The 23,194-nt window shown below is 54.6% G+C and overlaps 1 protein-coding gene across 1 annotated transcript; it reads left to right on the top strand.

The window, feature by feature from the left end:
• The first annotated feature begins 4,653 nt into the window (after positions 1–4,653).
• NCF1 (neutrophil cytosolic factor 1) lies at positions 4,654–21,889 on the top strand. Its single transcript, XM_081088869.1, has 11 exons — positions 4,654–4,948; positions 13,438–13,518; positions 14,698–14,773; positions 14,922–15,087; positions 16,321–16,382; positions 17,651–17,773; positions 18,253–18,360; positions 19,415–19,532; positions 20,699–20,806; positions 21,300–21,445; positions 21,619–21,889. Exons 1-11 carry the CDS (start codon positions 4,877–4,879, stop codon positions 21,732–21,734), a joined length of 1,176 nt encoding a protein of 391 aa, XP_080944995.1. The 5' UTR covers positions 4,654–4,876; the 3' UTR covers positions 21,735–21,889.
• Positions 21,890–23,194: the final 1,305 nt, after the last annotated feature.

Genomic DNA, 23,194 nt, shown 5'->3' on the forward strand with positions numbered 1-23,194 from the left:
TCCTAAGTGCAGGCACCTGTTCCCTTCTGAGGAGGACTCGAGGTCCACCCCAGACCTGGCCAGAGCCCATTCCTAGTCTGATGTTGCGAGAAAGGAAGATTCAGGGTCCCCTGGGAAGCGGATAGTGAGCGGCTAACATTTCTGCATAGAGACACCAGCCTGCGGTTAGAGCCTCAGCCCCACACAGCTGGCACCACCACCGAGTGGCCCCTCCGCCTACCTGTCAGCAGGGACTCGGGGCCCCATCTACTCTAGGCACCAGGCGAGAACTGGCCCTGTGGGCTGGCCCCCGAGGCCTTATTCGCTGGGCCTGGCATGGGGACCCAGGCTGCTCGCTTGAGAGGGGGCAGGAGGGCTTCAAGTTAAACTCGAGGAAAACTCCTAAGCGAGGGCTGACTTGTTCCAATTCCAGGATTCCCTCGGAAGCACTGCCTGGGCCTCAAGCTGAGATGCCAAACACCTCTTCACACAGCCTGTCTCCATGGCCCGCCTCGGGGATTTCCTGGTTGAGGAACTGGTCAGCCCAGCCCAGCTCCTCTGGGTAAGGCCTCCGAGTGGAGAAAGTGGCCTCTAGAGAGAAGCCAAGACTCTTGAGGCCAGACTGGGAAGCCCCACCTCTCCTCCAGTCTGTCCCAATGTAAGAGTTTCCCTCTTTTGGGGCGTCATGCAGGCCTCCCGTGTGAACCACCAATCACCATTCATTCTCATGTTGTTCAAGAACCAAGTAGGGCTAGCTGGGTGGCTCAGCTGTCCTGTGTACCAAAGGGTGATGGGTTTGATTCCCGGTCAGGGCGCATACCTAGGTTGCAGGCTCCATCTCCAGTCCAGGCCCATACAAGAGGCAACTGAGCAATGCCTCTCTCCTCCCCCCACCCCCCACTTCCTCACACATAAACATCCCCTGGTGAGGATTAAAAGAAAAAAGAGCCCGGCTTGAATGGCTCAGTGTTTGAGCATCCTATGAACCAGGAGGTCACGGTTTGATTCCTGGTCAGGGTATATGCCCGGTTGTGGGCTCAATCCCCAGTAGGGGCGTGCAGGAGGCAGCCGATCAATGATGCTCTCTCATCATTGATGTTTCTATCTCTCCCTCTCTCTTCCTCTCTGAAATCAAGTTTTAAAAAATGTTAAAAAACAAAGCAGATGATCCCAGTGGTTAGGAGCAGGGACCTGGGATCCAGACTGCCTGGGTTCAAGCCCCAGCTCTTTGCTAACCACTTGTGGCAACCTATTTACCTCTTTGAGCCTCAGCTTTCCCATCTATAAAGTGGGATGATAGTTGTACCTACCTGATCACCTCATTGTGAGGATAACATGTGATCATAGATATAAAGCACTCCTGACCCAGGGTAAGTCCTTCACTAACACGCACTTCACTGGGAAGGGGGGGATTCCGGGCACTCGGTATTGTTCTCAGACCAATAGAACCTAGCTCTGGGTGACACGGAACTAGATATCTACTTTATAAGAAACTGTACATTTTTCTGCAATTTTCTATGTATTTCACAATTTAAAAGTTTTAAAACTTTAAAAGTTTGTGTCTCACACTCCCCAATCTGATAGTTATTCATTACCTCCTTCCTTCACTTCTGTTTACTCCTTTTCTAATCATTTGGTCACCGGCAGCCAGTGCATAAAACTCAGTCCTACCTCATGGTGACAAAAGGCTGTAAGTCTGCTGACGGGTCACCACAGGGTAAAACGAGTTCTTATCACTTCGTGCCTTGGCCACTTCTCTGCCGGAGGCCATGTGAGGGGCAAGGCGAGCCCTGGGGAGGCCGCAGGAGGGAAGTGGAAAGGTAGCAGCTGCCGGCTCCCGGCTCCAGCCCAGCCGCTGTGGCTGGTGTCCTCTGGCCAGGGCAGCCAGCCAGGCAGTTATGCAAGAGTGGAAAGACTTCTGGGAGGAAGGGAAGGAAGTGCTGAGGGCCACGGGTCCTGAGCTCAGGAGGAGGTCCTGCTTGCCCTTCCCCTAGACATGCCCTGGTAAGCAGTGCTGTGAGTGTGACCTCTGCGCAGGGACCTCAAGCAGCACCTGTGGGACAGGGCAGACCAGAGACTAACAGAGCCCGTCAGGGAGGGGCCACTTACTGAACCATTAAAGCGCAGCCGCTCAGCAGTGAGCCCAGCGCTCTGTGCCTGATGTGAAGTCACTCAGTCCATTCGTTGTTTTCAACTTTTTATTAAAGTAAAACAGACCCAGAGAACAAAGCCATCCACAAATTTCCTTGCCTGGGGCTACGTTAATTTTCAGAAAGTGCACACAGTTGTGGAACGAGCATCCTTATCAAGAAAAGGCCCATCACCTGCGGCCTCCTGCTCCCCCGGCAGTACCGGCTCCCACCAGGTCACGCTGCCTTCCAACCCCCCAGACCGGCGTGGGCAGCTGGTGCTGGGTAGACACGTTCTGCAGGTGTGCTTTCCCCTGCCGTCTCCCCCACCGCACTGTCGGAAGGTTCGCCCGTGTGTGGCGGTTCCGTTTCACTGCTGAGCAGTGTATCCTGTGTGGGAAGATCCTTGATGCGTCAATGGAAAGGATTGGCAAGGCTTGCCACACCCAGGGCTGGTGACCTGCAGGTGGGAGGGAGCAGCAGCGAATGAAGGGGACCTCCCAAACAAGTTCTTGTGAGCCAGACGCCAACCCAACCCTCGCCCCCAATAGTCCAGGGGGGCCCGTGGCCCTGAGTGCTTTCAGTGCCCCCTGCCTTTGTCATGTCTCAGTTTTGCAATCTGCCCGCCTGGGCCACAAACTGGCCTCTCTCAGGTGTGCTGCTCCCCTCCTCACCTCTTCCTCCCAAATCCCCTTCTGGGCAGAGATGGCCCATTTCACCCAGGAGGACACAGCCAGCTCTGAGGGCCCATTCTTTGACCAGGATTTGAACTCAGGTCAGAAAGTCTGTCCCAGCTGCCACTGGCCCTCAGCCGGGCTCACACAGGGATGTGTTCCTGCTCCTACCCTTGCACACGCGGCCCTGGAGGCTCCATTCATTCAGCAGTGAGTGAGGCAGCCGCTCTCCAGATGCTGAAGGGCGTCCACTGGGTGCCTGAGCAGGCCAAGCCCTGTGCTCACGGGGCTCACACTCCGGCAAACGTGCAATGGGTAATTTGCCAGTTGTGGGAAGTACTCTGAATAAAAACAGAAAGGCGGCCTGGGGAGGCATGAAGTTTTGCTGTTTTATGTGTAGTTATCATGGAAGGCGCTCCGAGGAGGAGCCATTGGAGCAGAAACCTAGAGAATGCGAGGGAGGGAGTTACAGTCTGTGGGAGATGGGCCAGGGGGCGCGGGGCAGCCCGCTGTGTTTGGGGGCGGCAGAGGCCATGGGGGGGGCAGCCCGCTGTGTTTGGGGGCGGCAGAGGCCATGGGGGGGGCCGCCCGCTGTGTTTGGGGCGGCAGAGGCCATGGGGGGGGGCCGCCCGCTGTGTTTGGGGGCGGCAGAGGACATGGGGGAGGGGGGGCAGCCCGCTGTGTTTGGGGGCGGCAGAGGCCATGGGGGGGCCGCCCGCTGTGTTTGGGGGCGGCAGAGGACATGGGGGAGGGGGGGCAGCCCGCTGTGTTTGGGGGCGGCAGAGGCCATGGGGGAGGGGGGCAGCCCGCTGTGTTTGGGGGCGGCAGAGGACATGGGGGAGGGGGGGCAGCCCGCTGTGTTTGGGGGCGGCAGAGGACATGGGGGAGGGGGGGCAGCCCGCTGTGTTTGGGGGCGGCAGAGGCCATGGGGGAGGGGGCGCCCGCTGTGTTTGGGGGCGGCAGAGGCCATGGGGGAGGGGGCGCCCGCTGTGTTTGGGGGCGGCAGAGGCCATGGAGGGGGGGGGGCAGCCCGCTGTGTTTGGGGGCGGCAGAGGCCATGGGGGGGGGCAGAGGCCATGGGGGGGGCAGAGGCCATGGGGGAGGGGGGCAGCCCGCTGTGTTTGGGGGCGGCAGAGGCCATGGGGGGGGGCAGAGGCCATGGGGCGGGGGGCAGAGGCCATGGGGGGGGCAGAGGACATGGGGGAGGGGGGGCAGCCCGCTGTGTTTGGGGGCGGCAGAGGCCATGGGGGAGGGGGCGCCCGCTGTGTTTGGGGGCGGCAGAGGCCATGGAGGGGGGGGGCAGCCCGCTGTGTTTGGGGGCGGCAGAGGCCATGGGGGGGGGCAGAGGCCATGGGGGGGGCAGAGGCCATGGGGGAGGGGGGCAGCCCGCTGTGTTTGGGGGCGGCAGAGGCCATGGGGGGGGGCAGAGGCCATGGGGCGGGGGGCAGAGGCCATGGGGGGGGCAGAGGACATGGGGGAGGGGGGGCAGCCCGCTGTGTTTGGGGGCGGCAGAGGCCATGGGGGAGGGGGCGCCCGCTGTGTTTGGGGGCGGCAGAGGCCATGGGGGAGGGGGGGCAGCCCGCTGTGTTTGGGGGCGGCAGAGGCCATGGGGGGGGGGCAGAGGCCATGGGGGGGGCAGAGGCCATGGGGGAGGGGGGCAGCCCGCTGTGTTTGGGGGCGGCAGAGGCCATGGGGGGGGGCAGAGGCCATGGGGGGGGCAGAGGCCATGGGGGAGGGGGGCAGCCCGCTGTGTTTGGGGGCGGCAGAGGCCATGGGGGGGGGCGGCAGAGGCCATGGGGCGGGGGGCAGAGGCCGCCGCCAGGAGCGGTGGTGAGGAGTCCCCACCTGCGAGGCCTTGCGGGCCGCGGGGAGGACAAGGACGAGGACAGGCTTGTCCCCGCACCCCTGCGTGCGAGCGGCGTCGCGTCCCCGCGGTGGGGGCCTGGGAGACCCAGACGATGAAAGAAGGAGGAAGCCCGTTCTGCGCCCTCCGCCCCTCCTGCCCCAGCCCGGCTGCCAGGGGCCACTTCCTCTTTCCAGCCCGTTTAAGGCCCAGCCCGGGGCGCCCGGGCCAGAGCGGCCGCGCAGCCCGCCATGGGGGACACCTTCATCCGCCACATCGCCCTCCTGGGCTTCGAGAAGCGCTACGCCCCCAGCCAGCACTACGTGAGCGGTGGATGGGGCGGGGGGTCCCGGACCGCGGGGGTGGCAGGGCGAGACCGCGGGCGAAGGGCGCCCTGTCTCCGGGCCTCAGTCTGCCCGTCGGGGTCAGCAGTGGACGTGGGACCCTTAGAAGGATGCGCACCCGGGCACCCGGCCCTGCCAGCCCACCTCTCTCCGCGCCCAGCCGAGCCCCCTCTCCACTCCCGTACCCTGCCCGGCAGCCAGCCCGCGCTCAGGCCCAGGGCGTGCGCCTCCACCTCCAGGCAGCCCTCCCTGACCACCCCGGCTTTTAGGGAGAGGTCCTCCCGGAGGGGGCGGGCTCTCCATCCCCGCAGCCGCAGCCGCAGCCGCAGCCGCATGGGGACCTGGGGGAGTGTCTATCCAGACATCGCACCCCATATAGGGTCCCCAAGCCCAGAGGAAGGCCAGGAATGACCTGCATTCTCTTTTCTCTGCTCCCCCTCTCCCTCTTCCCCTCCCTCTCTCCCTCCTTCCCTCCCTGGTCCCTTCTGTCTCTGAATATAAATTTCCTGAAACACTTGAGAGCTGAGTTGGAGCAGTTGTTTCATAACCTCCGAACCTGTGGTGTGTATTGCTTAAAATCAGCGACTTTCTCATACAGAGCCAGGGTGCAAATGTGTCAAAATGAGGAAATGAACACTGATAAACACTGTAATCCGACCGCACACCTTGTTCGGATGTCACCTGTCCTCTGTGCTGTGAGACTATTTCAGGTCCAGGATCCAATCCCAGATCGCCGGTTCCATGTCAGTTGTCCTGTCTCTTCAGCCCTCCTTCATCCGGGTCAGTCCATCTTCCTTTGTCCTCTCAACTTGGCCGTTTTGAAGAGATGGGACCCGTTATTTTGTAGTCTGTCCCTCGATTTGGGTGTGTCTGATACTTCACTCGATTCAGGTTATGCACAGATGGCGCTGGGTGATGCTGGGTTCTTCTCATCGATCCTACCAGGTGGCAGGGGACTGTGACTGGTTCTGACACTGGCCGAGAGCATTGGGCACCAAGTCCTGGACAGGTCCTCCAAGTTCCTCTACTGGACAGTTACTTTCCCCCGCTTTGTTTTAAATAGACTGACCTGTGGGGAGATATTTGAAGATATGTGAATATCCCGTTCCTTATAGTAGCTGATGTCGGAATCAGATGACTACAATGATTGCTACATGGTGATTTTTACACGCAATCATTCCTTCTGCATTTATCACTCAACATTTTCTGTAAGGGCCTTCCCTTCTCCTTTTATTTGTTTACTTCTGCCGATATGGATCCAGGGATTCTGATTTTATTCAATGGATTGTAATCCATTACTATCATAACTTATTTTGATGCTCAGATGTGGTCAGTGGGAGCTCCTTCAAGCTGGCTTCTGTGCCTGCCATTCTCTGGGCACATTCTTACTTCTGGCACAAGATGGTCCAGGTTACTCTCCCGGCCCCACCCCTGGACTCAGCCATGTTGCTAAGGACCCCTGATTCTTTTTAGTGGGGAGTGATATTAGAACCCAAGATCTGGAAGCTAGGTGTGCTCACTGCCACTGAGGTGTCATCGCTCGTGTCCTTCTAGTAGACAGACTGGGGAAAAGAGCCATTTCATTTCATTCTTGCCTTTCACCATTTTATATTTGTAGCTCCTTTCTCTCACTGTGAGAAGCCTGGCTCCCAACAACATCCATGTATTTACTTCTTTGCTCAATTCAACAAAACACATACACTTGTTTCAGAATTCCTATGCCCATCTCACTATTACAATAAACCTACTAACCTATTAAGTCAAATGTAAGTTTTCTTTTTTTAAAAAATATATTTTAAAAATTGATTTTACAGAGAGGAAGGGAGAGAGATAGAAACATCAGTGATGAAAGAGAATCATTGATCTGCTGCATCCTGCACGCCCCACACTGGGGATGAAGCCCACAATCTGGGCATGTGCCCTGACCAGGAATCAAACTGTGACCTCCTGGTTCATAGGTTGACGCTCAACCGCTGAGCCCTGCCAGATGGGCAAGTTTTCTTTTTTTTAAATCCTCACCCGAGAATATTTTTTCCATTGTTTTTTTTTGTTTTTGTTTTTTTAGAGAGAGTGGAAGGGAAGGAGGGTAGAGAGAGAGAGAGAAAGAGAGAGAGAGGAGACATCAATTGGTTGCCTCCTTTACAAGCCCCTACTGGGGCTGGGGCTGGGGATCAAACCTGCAACAAGGTACGTGCCCTTGAATGGGAATGGAATCCTTGACCCTTCGGTGCACGGGCCAATGCTCTAACTGCTGAGCCACCGGCCAGGGCAAATTTAAGTGTTTTTTTGCAGTTCTTTTTTTTTTTTAATATATTTTATTGATTTTTTTACAAAGAGAAAGGGAAAGGGATAGAAAGTTAGAAACATCAATGAGAGAGAAACATCGATCAGCTGCCTCCTGCACACACCCTACTGGGGATGTGCCCATAACCCAGGTACATGCCCTTGACCGGAATCAAACATGAGACCCTTCAGTCCGCAGGCCGACACTCTATCCACTGAGCCAAACCGGTCAGGGCCTAATGTATTCTTCATTTCAGTTATTGTATTTTTCATTTCGGGCTGGTTCTTTTCTGTGGTTTCTATCTTTGTTAAATTTCTTACTGAGTTCATCTTTTCTTCTCCTGAGTTCATTGAGCGGCCTTATAACCAGTGTTTTGAACTCTTTAGAATGTTTTGTCTCTGTCGCATTTAGTTCTTTTTCTGGGGTTTTGTCTGGGTTTTTCATTTGAAACACACTTCTCGGCCCGTTTTGGCTGTCTCTGTGTTTGCTTATATGAATTAGGTGAACCAGCAACCTCGCCTGGTCTCCAATGAGTGGCCTAGTGTAGCCACTTCCCTTTTGCAGAGTGTGTGAGCCAGGTGCACTTGGCAAGCCAGCTGGTGCTGGAACCTGGAGCTGGGGCACTTGTGGGCCTTAAGGGAGTCCTGGGGGCAAGTTCACTGGGGCCTGGAGCTGGAGCTGGAATGGGTATGGGCCAAGGGAAGTCACTGGGGCAGGCTGCAGCAGGTCTGCCTTGGCTGGCTTAGGCTTCTTTTAGGCCCCGGGGAGAAGCTGAACCAGGGTCTGGAGCTGAACAGGAGCAAATGGGAGCCTCAGGGGCTGGAGCTGGTGGTCCGTGAGGTCTGAAAGGTTGGCGACTGCTGGTCCACAGCAAGTTCAGGGGCAAGCCACACCGGGCAGAAGTAGTAGCTGTGGCAGGTGTGAGGCTGAGGAGAGTCTGGAGGCAGGCAGTGCAGGGCGGCCTGATAGGCCAGCCGGACCTGTTGCTGGGGCTGGGCCAGCCGCAGCGGGTCCTGGGGACAGGCAGCAGAGCCCGGGGGCCTGGGGTGCACTGGGACGGCCCTGGCCTGCAGCTGGAGGGTCTGGATCAAGAAGTGGGGCACACGGTTTGTGTCCGCACGGTGCTCCGCCTTTAATCTTTGAGCCTCCTGTCAGGTCAGACTGCGGTGGTCCCCTTTTACAGCTGAAGAAATAGAGGACCAGAGAGGTTAGGAGCTTTGCCCACTGCCACACAGCAGATAAGGAGGGAGGGCCCTCTTTTTTCTTGAACTTATTTTGTTAATGAGGTGAAATTCACATAATATAAATGTAATGATTTCAAGTGAAAAAAAAAAGAAGTGGGGCACAGCCCTGGCCAGTATTGCTAAGTGGTTAGAGCGTTGGCCCACGCACTGCAGGGTTGTGGGTTCAATTCCAGGTCAAGGGCACGTACCTGGGTTGCAGGTTTGATCCCCTTCCCTAGTCAGGGCATGTGTGGGAGGCAACTAATCTCATGTCAATGTTTCTCTCTCTCTCTCCATCCCTCCTTCTCTCCCTTCCACTCTAAAAATCAATGGGGAAAATATCCTCAGGTGAGGATTAACGAAACAAAAGAAAGATGTGGGGACACACATGGTGCTCTGTTGCCCTCAACCCGAGAGAGTTTCTGCAGTTCCTCTCCCACTTGGCAAAGGCTCTACAGCAGTGGTTCTCAACCTTCTGGCCCTTTAATACAGTTCCTCATGTGGTGACCCAACCATAAAATTATTTTCGTTGCTACTTCATAACTGTCATGTTGCTGCTGTGATGAATCGTCATGTAAATATCTGATGTTCAGGATGGTCTTAGGCGACCCCTGTGAAAGGGTTGTTCGTTCGGCCGCCAAAGGGGTCGCGACCCACAGGCTGAGAAGCGCCGCTCCAGGATGAGTGAATGGATTTCCTTCCTGTGTGGCCTGGGTATCCTTTAAACCAGCGGTCGCCAACCGGTGGTCTGCGGTCCTTTTGGTGAGGTCCCAAAGGTTGGCAGCCGCTGCTTTAAACTACTGTTTTTAAGCTGTACCTCCGGGCAGGCGCCCCAGGCCAGTGTGCTGGGTGGGGTGGGTGCCCACCTGCCTGTCTCCCGTGCTCCTCCCTGTTTCTGGGTGGCCTCTCTTGTTTGCTGTGCAGAAGCCCTTCAGTCAGCCCTCAGCTCTTCTTCAGGGGGAACTGCTCTGTCTGTTGGTGTAACTTTGATGTGTTCCTGGGAGGAGACGAGCTCAGTGTTGTTGTCTGGGAGCTGAAGCCCCTCTTTGTTGGTTTAGTTTTATTTTTAAATATGTAGAATATTCACATGTGACCAGACATCAAAATGTTATAAAAATATGACCAAACACTCATTCTGGTTCATCTTTTCTGTATTTCTCTTTACAAAAATAAGTGGAACTATATGAAATTTTCTTATTATTTCTTCCTTACGACCACAGATAACAGACAAGGTGACATATGTTCATTTTTCATTTTCCTATAACACCCTGGAGTTACCTCCAAATTCACTGCGTCTCTTGGGTATTTTTTTCATCTTCAAATACCCCATTGTATGACTACACCATTGTTTCTTCAAACAACCCTTTAGATTGTTTTCACTAATTTGCAATTACCTAGTCACCCTGCATTTATGTTGTTATGAGAAAAGCCAAACACCTCTTTATGTGTTTAAGGGTCACACATATACACGTGTGTGACATGAATTGTCTGTTCATACCTTTTGCTCATTTTTCTATCAGATTTTTTTGGTCTTTTTTTTCTTCAAATTAAAAAAAGTTCTTTGTATATTGGAAATATTAACCCTTTATCTGCGATGTGTATTTTTTTTTTACAGTCAATTGATTTAATTTTTTCAATTACAGCTGACATTCAATACTGTATGAGTTCAGGTGTACAGCATAGTGGTTAGACGTTTCTGTTGCGTATGGAGTGATGCCCTGAGAAGTCCAGTGCCCCTGACACCATACGTAGTTATTACAATATTATTGGCCAGACTCCCTGTGCTGTGCTTTCACACCCCGAAGCTATGTGGTAACTGCCAACCTGCTGTCATCTTAAGGAGAGGCGCGGTGAGGAGAACCCTGACAGACTGACAATTCACCTGAAAGCTGTTTCAGTTATTGCATCAGACGGAAATTCCCGCACTGGGTTAAATCCGCTTCTTTTCTAACCTTACCCTTTGTGGGTGGGGCAGATCAGGAAAGTTGGATTGCGGAATTAACTACAGATAAAATAATTCTCCCAACCCCGAATAAATGGGCGACCCTCTGAGACTTTGATAAAACTGTCAATTTTTAAAACGTTTCCCTTCTGTGATTTCCCCCAATCCTTGGAGTTGTTTCTATGGAAGTGTGATGGTGCTGAGTGGCAGCTCACCTGCCCAGCTCTCCTGCCCAGCTCACCTGCCCAGCTCACCTGCCCAGCTCTCCTGCCCAGCTCACCTGCCCAGCTCTCCTGCCCAGCTCTCCTGCCCAGCTCACCTGCCCAGCTCACCTGCCCAGCTCACCTGCCCAGCTCACCTGCCCAGCTCACCTGTCCAGCTCTCCTGCCCAGCTCTCTTGCCCCTGCTGCATTTCCTCTGCTCTCTGGAGGAGAGTATTTATTCATTATATAATGTTGCCATAAAGAACAATGAAGACAAACCTCTGTGATGTGTATTGCAAATATTTTCTCCCAGTTTATCATTTGCATTTTGGCATTGCTTATGGTTTCATACACAAAATTTGAAAGAATGTTAATGTATTTGAAGTAACAATCTTCTAATGACTTTTGGTTTTGAGTCTGTTAGAAAGTCCCATATACCAATGTTTCCTTCTTGTGTTACAGACTAAAGTTGGTGGGTCCTTTGCCCCAGCACACAGAAAGGCCAGATACTGAAACAGCAGGTTTTTCGCAGACAAAGGGAGTTTTATTCCTGAGGTAGACAGGTGAGGAGACAGGGAGAAAGCCCAAATCTGACTCCCAAATAAAGATTTGAAGTAAATTTAAATGTAAAGAATTAGGGTGAGGAGGGGCTCTGCATAGTCATCCGTTCTAATCCAGGGCCTGGATAGTGTGGGAACTAAGCCATCTAAGGTAAGGAGCGTGGAAGGGCAGGACAGCATGAGGTCATGTCAGCCCGGCAGAGTCTATTGGCTAGTCCTATACGTGTCCATATTTGATCTAGACATCCCATCGTCCTGACTGACAAACCTCGAGTCTCTTCAAGGGTCAGGCAGCAGCCGGCTGCTGTCGCTCAGTGGTTGAGCGCTGACCTGCGAACCAGGAGGTCACAGTCCGATTCCTGGTCGGGGCACACGCCTGGGCTGCAGACTTGGTCCCCAGTGTAGGGCGTGCAGGAGGCAACTGATCAGTGATTCTCTCATCATTGATGCGTCTATCTCTCTCTTTCTCCCTCTCCCTTCCTCTCTGAAATCAATAAGAATATAGATTAAAAAAGAAAAAAAAAAGAGTCAGTTGGCCAACAAGGGTGCTGCTACTTGGGTTCCGAGGGCTTGGCTCTGCCGTGCTCTCCAGGTCGGCCGAGGGCCATCTGCCTGCTAACTGCGCCTGCTCCGCCTCTGGGACCAGCCAAGTCTGGTGGTCCCTGGAGGATGGTGAGGAGGCCTGGTGGTAATCTGCTGAAAACACTAAAAATAAACAGAGAGAGAAAAACCATTATGGTCTGGTTTCGGTCTGAGGTGCCTCGGGGGCCACCTGGTTTCAGTGTAGGGGGGCCGGTTTCGTTGCACTCACATGGTTTCAATTTTTACATTTATGACTCTGATCCACTTGGAGTTTATTTCTGCTGTGTGGGGTGAAAAACAAATCCAATTTTCCCTTTTCCTAAAAGGCGTGTCAGTTGTCCCAACACCAATTTTATAAAAATCCACCTTTACATCTGTGATTGGAATTGCCACTTTTTTCATATCCTAAATTTCCATATGTACTTGATCTATTTCTAGATTTTCTATTTTGTACCATTTTTATTGTTCATAGTATCACATTGCTGGTTTTTTTTTTAAACTTATTGTGATTAAAAAAGATATATAATAAAATTTACCATTTCACCTTTTTGTTGTTAATCCTCACTGAGGACATTTTTTCCCATTGATTTTTTTTTCTTTTTTTTTTTTTCTCTTCTTTTTTTTTTTCTCTCTTTTTTTTTTCTTTTTTTTTTCCCATTGATTTTTAGAGAGAGTGGAAGAGTGGGAGGAAGAGAGAGAGAAACATTGATGTGAGAGAAACACATCAATTGGTTGCCTCTCACATGTGCTCCAACCAGACAGGCTTGTATCAAGTCTGCACCTCAGTAATTGACCGGTAATTGAACCTGTGACCCTTCGGTGCTCCAGCTAATGCTCTGACCACTTAGCAACACCGCCCAGGGCCCATTTCCACCATTAAAAAAATATTTCTTTAATTGATTTTAGAGAGGATGGGAGAGATAGAAACATCAATGATAAGAGAGAATCATTGATTGGATGTCTCCTGCACATCTCCCACTGGGGATCGAACTTGCAACCCGGGCACGTGTCCTGACCGGGAATCAAATTGTGACCTCCTGGTTCATATGCTGATGCTCAACCACTGAGCCACAGCAGCCAGGCTTAATTATTTTTTAAATAATGGCTTGACTGAGCTATAATTTCCATGCTATACAGCGCACCTATGTAAAGCATACAATGGTTTTTAGTACTAGTACGTGCATAGAGTTGCGCAATCATTGCAATAATCAATTTTAGAAGATTTCCATTAACACCCCCCCCCCCCCCCCGCCCCAAAGCCTATACCTGCTAGTGGCTATTCTTCCCCCATACCTGGCAACCACTAATCTACTTTCTGTCTTTATGGACTTGTCTATTCTGGACATTTTATGTACATGGAACAATACAATACCTTACTGGGTTCTTGTACTGTTTGAGCTCAGCGCTTTCTGTATCTTACCTCCTGAAACTCTCTCATACCAGCCCTATGGTGAGGTCCTACTTTTATCTCCAATGACAGGTGAGGAATTGGAGAAAGGCGATCATCTTGTCCTGGGTCCTAAAGCTGGAGCGTGGCAGCTCTGGGGTCCCTGAATCCAGTGCCTTTTCTATGGTCAGGGTGCCCCACAGAGCGCTCTGTCCGCAGTCCTTCAGGCTTCACTTGGGGGCGGGCGATGCCTCCTAGGAAGCTGAGCGAGGCCCTCCCACCCCCAGGTGTACATGTTCCTGGTGAAGTGGCAGGACCTGTCCGAGAAGCTGGTCTACCGGCGGTTCACCGAGATCTATGAGTTCCATGTGAGTGCCCGGGGGCAGGGGGCCGGGAGGGGCGGCACACCCAGGCCCAGCTCTGCCTCTCGGGGAGGAGAGAGACCCAGGTGCTGCCTGGGAGCTGAGGCGCCCGGAGTCTGTCCTCACCAGCCCACAGTTAAGGGGGCATTTCTTAAACTTTAAGAAACATTTTACTTAATCTATTTTTATTGTGGTAAAATGCGCATAACATAAATTTACAATTTTAACCATTTAAGTACAGCTCAGTGGCATTAAGTATATTCACAATGTCATCCATCTCCAAAATGCCTTCATCTTCCCACACAGAAACTCCGTGCCCATTCCACACGAACTCAAGAGAGTGTTCTTTAGGGACATACTTGATATACACTGAGTGGCCAGATTATTATGACCACCCCATCAGTACAATGAAGTGAATTAGTTATACAAATAATAATAATAATAATTATAATAATAACAAAACCTTGCGAGTATTTGCTTAGGAAGTTTTTAATATGCAGTATTTTTGGAAGTGTCAGTGAAGTACTGATGGGGTGTTCATAATAATCTGGCTGGTCGTAATAAACTGGCCACTCAGTGTATGTAGGGTGAGAATGGGAATAGCACGTGCAAAGGCCCTGGGGCAGGAGTGGGCCTGGAGTGTTCAAGGTTGGCTGGAGCACAGTGTACCAGGGGGAGCGTGATGGCAGAAGGGGTGAGTGGAGTGGGCAGGGCCAGGTCTAGCAGGGCCTTGTAGACCAACATGAGGCCTTCGGCTTCCACTCTGAGGGAGCTGAGAGGTGGGTAGCATTCTGAGCAGAGGAGGGACAGGATCCAACTTAGGTTTTAAGAGGATGCCTCTGGATGCTGGATTGAGAGGATCCCTTAGGTTTTAAGAGGATCCCTCAAGGGCAGAAGGGGAAAGAGACATAAGAAGGACATAAAATCCAGGGCTGGTGGAAGCTCGGACCAGGGTGGTGGCAGTGTGGGTAGTGAGAAGGGTCAGGTTCTGGATAGATGTTTGCAGTAGAACCGAAAGGATCTGCTGGTGGCTGGCTGTGGGGTGGGAGAGGAAGGGAGCAATCAAGGTCGTCACCAGAAGTTTGTGGCCAGAGCGATTAGAAGGGTATTTAGGTCGTTTCTAATGTTCTGCTTTTACAGTGTTGCAATGAAAAAATATTCCTTCTCGTTTTCTTTTCTGTCTAGAAAACCTTAAAGGAGTTGTTTCCTATTGAGGCCGGGGACATCAACCCAGAGAACAGGATCATCCCCCATCTGCCAGGTGAGGGGCTGAGTCACCTGGGTGGGGTCACCTGTCCTGGCTCCCCTCACCTGCCCTCCAAGCTGCGCCCTCTGCCCTTGTCCCTGCTTGGACTGGACCTCGAGAATGTGCTCACTGTTTCTCTGGTGCCCCTCCCGGATCCGGTCAGCACCGAGGTGGTTTGACGGGCAGCGGGCAGCCGAGAGCCGCCAGGGCACGCTCACCGAGTACTGCAGTGCACTCATGGGCCTGCCGGTCAAGATCTCCCGCTGCCCACTACTCCTCGACTTCTTCAAGGTGCGCCCCGACGACCTCAAGCTCCCCACCGACAGCCAGTGAGTGGCCTCCTTTCCCGTTCCGAGGCAGGTGGGACAGGAAATGGGGTGGTAACCCTCCCCCTAGCAGGGTGGGACTTCCCCCAGGTTACAGGTGAGGAGGCTGAAGCTCAGAGAGGGGCATTGACTTGCCCGAAGTCACACAGCCAGAAAGAGAAGGAGGCGAAATTCCAACCCTGGTTCGTGTGACCTGCAGCCACTCAGCATCCTTTCCAAGTCTCCACTTGGACCCCTCTGAGCGTCAAGGCTGCAGGAGGCACCGGGGGCAGGGGGTCCAAAAGCCTTTTGAAAACAGTTTACCCATGTGTGATGGGGCAGTGAGGGCCAAATGTAGTCCCAGGTGCTACGGAGAGCAGAGGTTCTCAACCTGTGGGTCGCGACCCCTTTGGGGGTCGAAGGACCCTTTCACAGGGGTCGCCTAAGACCATCGGAAAACACATATATAATTACATATTGTTTTTGTGATTAATCACTATGCTTTAATTATGTTCAATTTGTCACAATGAAAATACATCCTGCATATCAGATATTTACATGACGATTCATCACAGTAGCAAAATTACAGTTATGAAGTAGCCACGAAAATAATTTATGGTTGGGTCACAACATGAGGAACTGTATTTAAAGGGCCAGAAGGCTGAGAACCACTGGCTTACAGAGAGTGACGTGTGAGAGGATGTGGGGTGCGTGGCCTCTGTGAATTGCTGAACAGGTCCTGGGCCCCTGGCTCCCTTTTGTCACCTGGTTCTCTGGCAGCCCGGCCCCAAGGGGTCTCCTGTCCACAGGGAGCACCTGAGGCTGAGTGGGATCTCAGGGGACAGGCTGGCAGGATCCCCTCTCTGTCCCTCTCCGGCCACTGAGGGTGGGGGGGAGACCGGAGGGAGGACAGGGCTGCCGAAGACCATCCGGTGCTTACTGGCCCCTGAACTCACCCCTGCTGCCGGGAAGGGCAGCTCCCAGCAGCGGGGAGGAGCCCTTCCCATTGGCTGCTGGTCCGGGAGCTGACAGCAGAGCCAGGGCCTCACTATGCAGCTGGGAGGAGGCCCTTTCAGCCTTTGACGGTTGGAGCCTTCTCCTTGGGGTCCCCGCCTCAGACTGGAGGAGCAACCCCCCGTAAACCCCAATGCCCTTTCCTTGCCAGGCCAGTCGTGGCCTTCTCTCTGCAGCGGTCCCATCCCCCGCACCCCCATTCCCCGGGGAAGCCGAGGCTAACCCAGACCTCCTCTGCTGCAGGGTGAAAAAGCCGGAGACCTACCTGGTGCCTAAAGATGGCAAGACCAACGCTGCCGCTGCCGGTGAGGGGCCCGGGGGCAGCCAGGGCAGGTCACCCTACGGGGACTGTTGACATGATCAGGGAACCGGGCTCAGGGTGCACAGGGAAAGAGCAGCGAGAGCAGTTGTGGAGGGCATTGGTGGCTACACTCTGGGATCTTTGGGGTTCCCTGGATAGCGAAGGGAGCTCCTTGCAAATAAAGGTACCTCCCCAGCCTCCGCGGCTGCAGAGCCCAGCACAGATGCTGGGGGAGGTTGTGGTTGAATGAATCAACAGGGTTGAAGGCAAAGGTGGCCTTCAGGGGTGACACAGAGTATCCTTTCCAGCTCTGGCTGCTATAACAGTACCACAGGCCAGCAGCTTGCATTTGCTTCTCACAGTTCTGGAGCCTGGACGTCTGAGGTCAAGGTGTGAGGGTTGGTTTCTGCTGAGGCCTCTCTCCTGGGCTTGCAGACGGCTGCCTCCTTGCCATGTCCTCACATGGCCTTTCCTTTGTGCACATACATCCCTGGTGTCTCTTCCTCTTTTTTTTTTTTTTTTAAATATATTTTATTGATTTTTTACAGAGAGGAAGGGAGAGAAATAGAGAGTCAGAAACATCGATGAGAGAGAAACATCGATCAGCCGCCTCCTGCACATCCTCCACTGGGGATGTGCCCGCAACCCAGGTACATGCCCTTGACCGGAATCAAACCTGGGACCCGTCAGTCCGCAGGCCGACGCTCTATCCACTGAGCCAAACCGGTTTTGGCTCTTCCTCTTTTTATAAGGACACCAGTCCTATTGGGTCAGGCCCCGCCTTGATGACCTCATTTAACCTTAATCACCTCCTTAAAGGCTCTATCTCCAAATACACTCTGATTCTAGAGTACTGGGGGTTAGGGCTTCATTATATGGGGGCGCACAATTCAGCCCATAACGGCAGCAGCAGAAGCAGCCCCTGGGACTGGTTGAATGCACTCTCTGGTCTCACCACAGACCTATGGAATCAGAAACTCATTTCAGCACGATCCCTGGGCGATTTGTGTGCAGTTAAAGTTGAGGAGGACTGCTTGGTAACCTCATCAAATGAGAAAGGGAACGTGTGTAGTGTGACCAGTGTCTGGAACATACTAGGCGCTCACTAAATACAGGGCCGCAAAGCTCATCTCTGCTGCTTTCCCGCCGGCAGGGCGCAGCCACCTGTGGGTGCCTGGAGCTGGGTGGGAATAGGACAGTGGGGACCACAGGGAGAGCCAGGAGGGGCAGCTCACCCCACAGCATCACTCACCCTGTCCTCCCTCTGCCCAGACATCACCGGCCCCATCATCCTGCAGACATACCGGGCCATTGCTGACTACGAGAAGAGCTCGGGCACCGAGATGGCTCTGGCCACGGGCGACGTGGTGGACGTCGTGGAGAAGGGCGAGAGCGGTCAGCCTCCTGCCTGCCCTGCCCGGACCTCCCTCCCCCGCTGCTTGGGCCTGTGGCCACAAACCCCCCTCCCCCGCCCCCGCCAAGGCTCTGCCCTCCAGGCAGCCTCGGGCCTCCTCCCTGCCTGGCCCTGGGGCCCTGACTGTCCCCCCCACGCTGCAGGTCACCCTCTCTCTGAGCATGCACCCTGGGGCGGCCGTAGCATCTGCATATATTGCAGGCTTCACTGTGCATCTCTGAGGGTCAATTCCCGGGGGGCAGGCCAACTCCTCATCGTGTGTGTGAAGTGGGTCCCACACTGTGATTCTGTGACCCTGTGTGTGGGGGTGGGGGTGATTTTGGTGTGGGGTGTGGCGAAGGTGACATTTCTGAATCCGAGTGTTGGATGTTTGTGTGTCTGTCCAACTGTCCTCACCACCCAGATGGCTGAGGGAGGCTGCCAGGCCCAACCTGACTTATTGTCTCACACCCGGGCACAGGCTGGTGGTTCTGCCAAATGAAGACCAAGCGAGGCTGGGTCCCAGCCTCCTACTTGGAGCCCCTGGACAGTCCTGATGAGGCAGAGGACCCAGAGCCCAACTACGCAGGTGCCCCCGGTCCACCATGGCCATAGGGGGTGGGAGGAAGCGGGGGAGGGGCAGGGGCATGTTGAGAAGCCAGAAGTGACTCCTTTGGGGTTGGATATAATGGGGGCTGGGCAGAGGGGGAGTCAGGGCTGAGACCCCACAGTTTGGCTTGGGGGCTCTGCTAGGCAGTGGGCAGGGCAGGGAACCAGGAGGAGGAATAGAGGTGGGGGGTGATGAGGTCAGCCTGGGATCCTGGGTGGCAGTTGGCTAGGGCCAGGTCCAGTGGGAAGCTGAATGGTGAGCAGACCTGAGGCTCAGGAAAGAGGGCTGCCTGGAGGAGGGGGTATCATGCTGACTGAAGGGAAAACTGGCAGCTCCTGGGCTGTTTGGAGTCTTGTGGAGGTTGTCAGCAGTTAGAATTGGTTACCCGTATGTTAAAGTGGAGAGATTTCATAATTTTATGTGGATTTATGCTTCCTCTTTAAAACTGGAAGAGGTGTGTATGCAGGGCCTGCAGCCCCACATGCCTACAGCTGGCCGGAGTTGAGTGGCTCAGGTGCCCTGTGGGCAGCACTGCAGTCCGCACTTCCGGCAGATACACTCTGCATCCGTGCCTGACCAGGGCTCTGAAATCGTGGGAGCTCCTGGCCCCTGGTATGGATGGTGGGTCTAGAGCAGTGGTTCTCAACCCTCCTAATGCCGCGACCCTTTAATACAGTTCCTCATGTTGTGGTGACCCCCAACCATAACATTATTTTTGTTGCTCCTTCCTAACTAATTTTGCTACTGTTGTGAATTGTAATGTAAATATCTGATATGCAGGATGTATTTACGAGACCCCTGTGAAAGGGTCGTTCGACCCCCAAAGGGGTCGCAACCCACAGGTTGAGAACCGCTGGAGAGGGTAGAGAGGGCAGAACTCCAGGATGTCCCCATAGGGGCTGGGAGGAGCCTGCAGGGGACCAAGAAGGGCCAGCTGGAGGAAGCCCCAGGCCCAGAGAGGAGAGGAGGGGTGATGAGTCCTGTGCAGGGCAGATCCTCACACCATGCTCCCCCCTCCCCCCCTGTGGACCAGGTGAGCCCTACGTCACCATCAAAGCATACACTGCTGTAGAGGAAGATGAGATATCCCTCCAGGAGGGCGAAACCATCGAGGTCATTCATAAGCTCTTGGATGGCTGGTGGGTCATCAGGTAGGAGAGCACCCCCTCCTCCCACTTCACCAGCCCTGGCCCGGGGCAGGGTCTGTTTGGGCTCAAGGTGGACATGGGTTGACATAGCTGTGTGACACTGGGTAAGCGACTGTGCCTCTCTGGGCTCAGTGTCCATAATGGGGGCCGATGAATGATGGTCCCACCCTACTTGTCTCTGGGGTTCAGTGTCCTCGTCTCTGGGGTTCAGTGTCCTCCCTCTGTCCCCCCCCCCGGCCCCCCCCTCCCCAGCCCTCTCGCCTGACCCAGTTCTAGGGAAAGCAGAGACTTCTCCCTGGAGCCACTGGGCCTCCCCAGGTCCTTGACATGCTTTCACGGCCTCGGGTCACAGGGCCAGCCCATGACTCAGCGAACTTGTGGCCACAACACCCATCTTCAGCATGGTCCTGGGCTGGAGGCTTTGAGACAGGGTTTCTTTCTTTTCTTTTTTCTTGATTTTATTATTTTTATTTTTTCCCCATCACCATTTATCCAATATGTATCTTCTTCCACCTCCACCCACCCAAGACAGGGTTTCCCACCCTTTTAGACCCACACATAGTTAACCCCATATCACACACCCCTGAGAATCTGCTTGTGATTCTTCCACCGTCCAAGAAAAATCAGTTTTACTGAGTGAAGTCTGTATTATGTAAAGTTTCCCCCTCCCCCATCCTAAATATAATAGAATAGGGGGGGAAATCTAGCCAACAAACGGTGCTGGAACAACTGGATATCCATATGGAAACAAACAAACAAACAAACCTAGAACCTTACCTCACACCATACACATTTGGGATGGATCACGGGTTTTCCAAAGTTCAAAAACCCTAAACTCAAAAGCTTTTGGAAGAAAGCTTAGGAGAACGTGATGAGTGGAGTTACTTAGTACACACAGGCAACCTCCAGAAAAGAAAAACCGACATATGCAACACTGCAGATGTTTGATAGCAAACACGTGTCCCCGGAAAGATCCAGACCTGCTAATTCTCTCCTCCTCCCAACGTCTCAGCCCGGAGCGCCTGGCTGCACAGATGAGGAAACCGAGGCCCCGAGGGGCAGGGTCTGGTGCTGGCCAGCGGGTATTTGCCACTCCCAGCTGCCTTGAACCCAGCCGTGTAGAGGGAGCCCCGATCTTCCCACTGACTGGACTTCCATCTCTGCTGCAGGAAAGAAGACGCCACAGGCCACTTCCCGGCCATTTACCTGCAGAAGGCGGGGCAGGACATAGCTCAGGCCCAGCGCCAGATCAAGAGCCGAGGGGCGCCGCCCCGCCGGTGAGTCCTGTGGGCTGGGGGCGCCGGGCGGGGCTCAGGAGGGTGCACCACGGGTTCCCTCTGTGGGCCTTGGCTTGGCAGGACTGGGGCAGGGGACACAGGGCAGGGTTCCGAGCCTGGCGGGGAAGGCAGCACCCTCACCGGGGCGTAGGAGAGCAGGGTGTGCGGTCGGGGTAAAGGCATTATGTCTAGAGTCTCTGGGGATGGTCCGTGATGGCGGTGGCAGTCCGGGGGGCTTCCTGGGGAGAGGGCTGGCTGAAGGCTGGTGAGGGCGTGGGAAATGGACCTGGGCTCTGAGGCCCCGCAAGGGTCCGCGCCGGACCTCCCTTTCCCCGCCTGCCCCTCCCGCCCCTCCCGCCCCCCACTTCCTCGGGCCAGTCGTTTGACCCCCGGGGGGCCAGGCGAGTCCCCGCGGGCAGGGACGCGGCCGATGCCGGGCGGCGGGGACGCCGGGGCGGGGCGATGACCTACGGTCCCGTCCCGCCGGGCCCAGGTCGTCCATCCGCAATGCACAGAGCATCCACCAGCGATCGCGAAAGCGCGTCAGCCAGGACACCTATCGGCGCAACAGCGTCCGCTTCCAGCAGCAGCGCCGCCGCCAGGCGCGGCCCGGGCCGCAGAGCGCAGGGAGCCCGCTGGGTGAGCGCCCCGACGCCGGGGCGGGAGGATGCGCGGAGGCGGGCGGGGCGGGCGGGGCGGGGCCGGAGGGCGGGTAGGGGGCGGGGCCGTGCCGGGGCGGGGCCTGGGCGGGCCTGGGCGGGCCGGGGGCGGGGGCGGGGCGGGGCCTCTTACCCGGCCGTGCCCTCTGCCAGTCGAGGAGACCGACCGCGCGAAGCCGCAGCCGGCGGTGCCCCCGCGGCCCAGCGCAGACCTCATCCTGCACCGCTGCAGCGAGAGCACGAAGCGGAAGCTGGCGTCCCCCGTCTGAGGCCGGGCACCACCCTCGATGGCGCTCTGTGCCCTCCGCCGGGATCCCTGTCTATATGTGATGAGAGCCTGAGGTCTGGTTGCCTAAGGCACTCCGGGCCCCGCCCCACCTCGCTCTCCGCCACCCTCAATAAATGTTGCTTAGAGTGGACAGTGGCTCCGCAGAGACTCGAGGGGGTGCTGGGCTAGAAATCGGACAGGGCTGTGACCTCTGCTGGGGCGTGGGGGGGGGCGGGGGGCGGGGGAAGTTGCAGAAGCCGAGGTCCGGTTGCATACTGCCCCGGCCTTGGCCAAGATCAGGTTTGCACAAGGCCAAATGCAAAGGGAACTCGTGGCTCCCGCTGGCCGTTCGTTTGGTCAGCCGTTTGCCTGAACTCTGGCTCCACCACAGAACAGCCCCGAAGAAGGGCTGGGCACAGTTCGCAGGGAGGGGAGTCAGGGCAGTGAGTGACTTCGTGTGTGCGCCTTAGTTGACAAAACATTTGCACTTTAGGTAGAGGGAGGAGGCACCTGCTCATTTAGCAAATATTCAGATGAACAGCTCCCCGCCACTTACCCCAGCATTGTCGCTAGCCCATGGCCTCAAAGGCTTTGCTGTGGGTCTTTCCCAAAATGCGAAGACTCTAAGGTGCACATTGGAGCTGCAAATCTTGCAGATCTAGGCCAAGGCCAGGGCAGTATGCAACCGGACCTCGGCGTCAACAACTTGCCCCACAACCCCCCAGCGGAGGTCACAGCCCTGTCCGAGTTTTTCATGAAGGCCATGGGTAGCATGAAGAGCTGCACCTGTGGGGGAGCGGCTACCTGAGGTTAGACAAGGCTGCCACCCTTAGAGATCAGAGAAAATTAGCAAGGGGATAGGTGCTTCAAAAGAGAATAATTGACTATGAAACGATGGAGCGAGGCCTTGAGAAAACCACTGGGTCCTTAACTCCGTTTGCTTTTTGCAGACACTTGTTTGCTGAAAAAGTCATACAAAGCTGTGGAATGATTAACCACAGGCAGCCCCAACCTTTTAGGTTGTTCAGTGCAATTATAACTTAAAAAAATTAAATACAGTATAAGGCAAAATATTTATTTTCATAATTTTTAGTTTCATTTTTTTCCTTTCTTTTCTCTTTTTTCTTTTTTTTTTGGTTAATCCTCACCCTACAATATTTTTTAAAATATATTTTATTGATTTTTTACAGAGAGGAAGGGAGAGGGATAGAGAGTTAGAAACATTGATGAGAGAGAGACATTGATCAGCCGCCTCCTGCACACCCCCTACTGGGTATGTGCCCGCAACCAAGGTGCATGCCCTTGACCGGAATCAAACCTGGGACCTTTCAGTCCACAGGCTGATGCTCTATCCACTGAGCCAAACTGGTTAGGGCTACAATATTTTTTCCCATTGATTTTTAGAGAGGGTGGAAGGGAGGGAGGGAGGGGGAGAGAGCGAGAGTGAGAGCAAGAGCAGAG

This window comes from Myotis nattereri, assembly GCF_964212035.1.
Source record: "Myotis nattereri genome assembly, chromosome: 4".
Classification (NCBI taxonomy): Eukaryota; Metazoa; Chordata; class Mammalia; order Chiroptera; family Vespertilionidae; genus Myotis; species Myotis nattereri.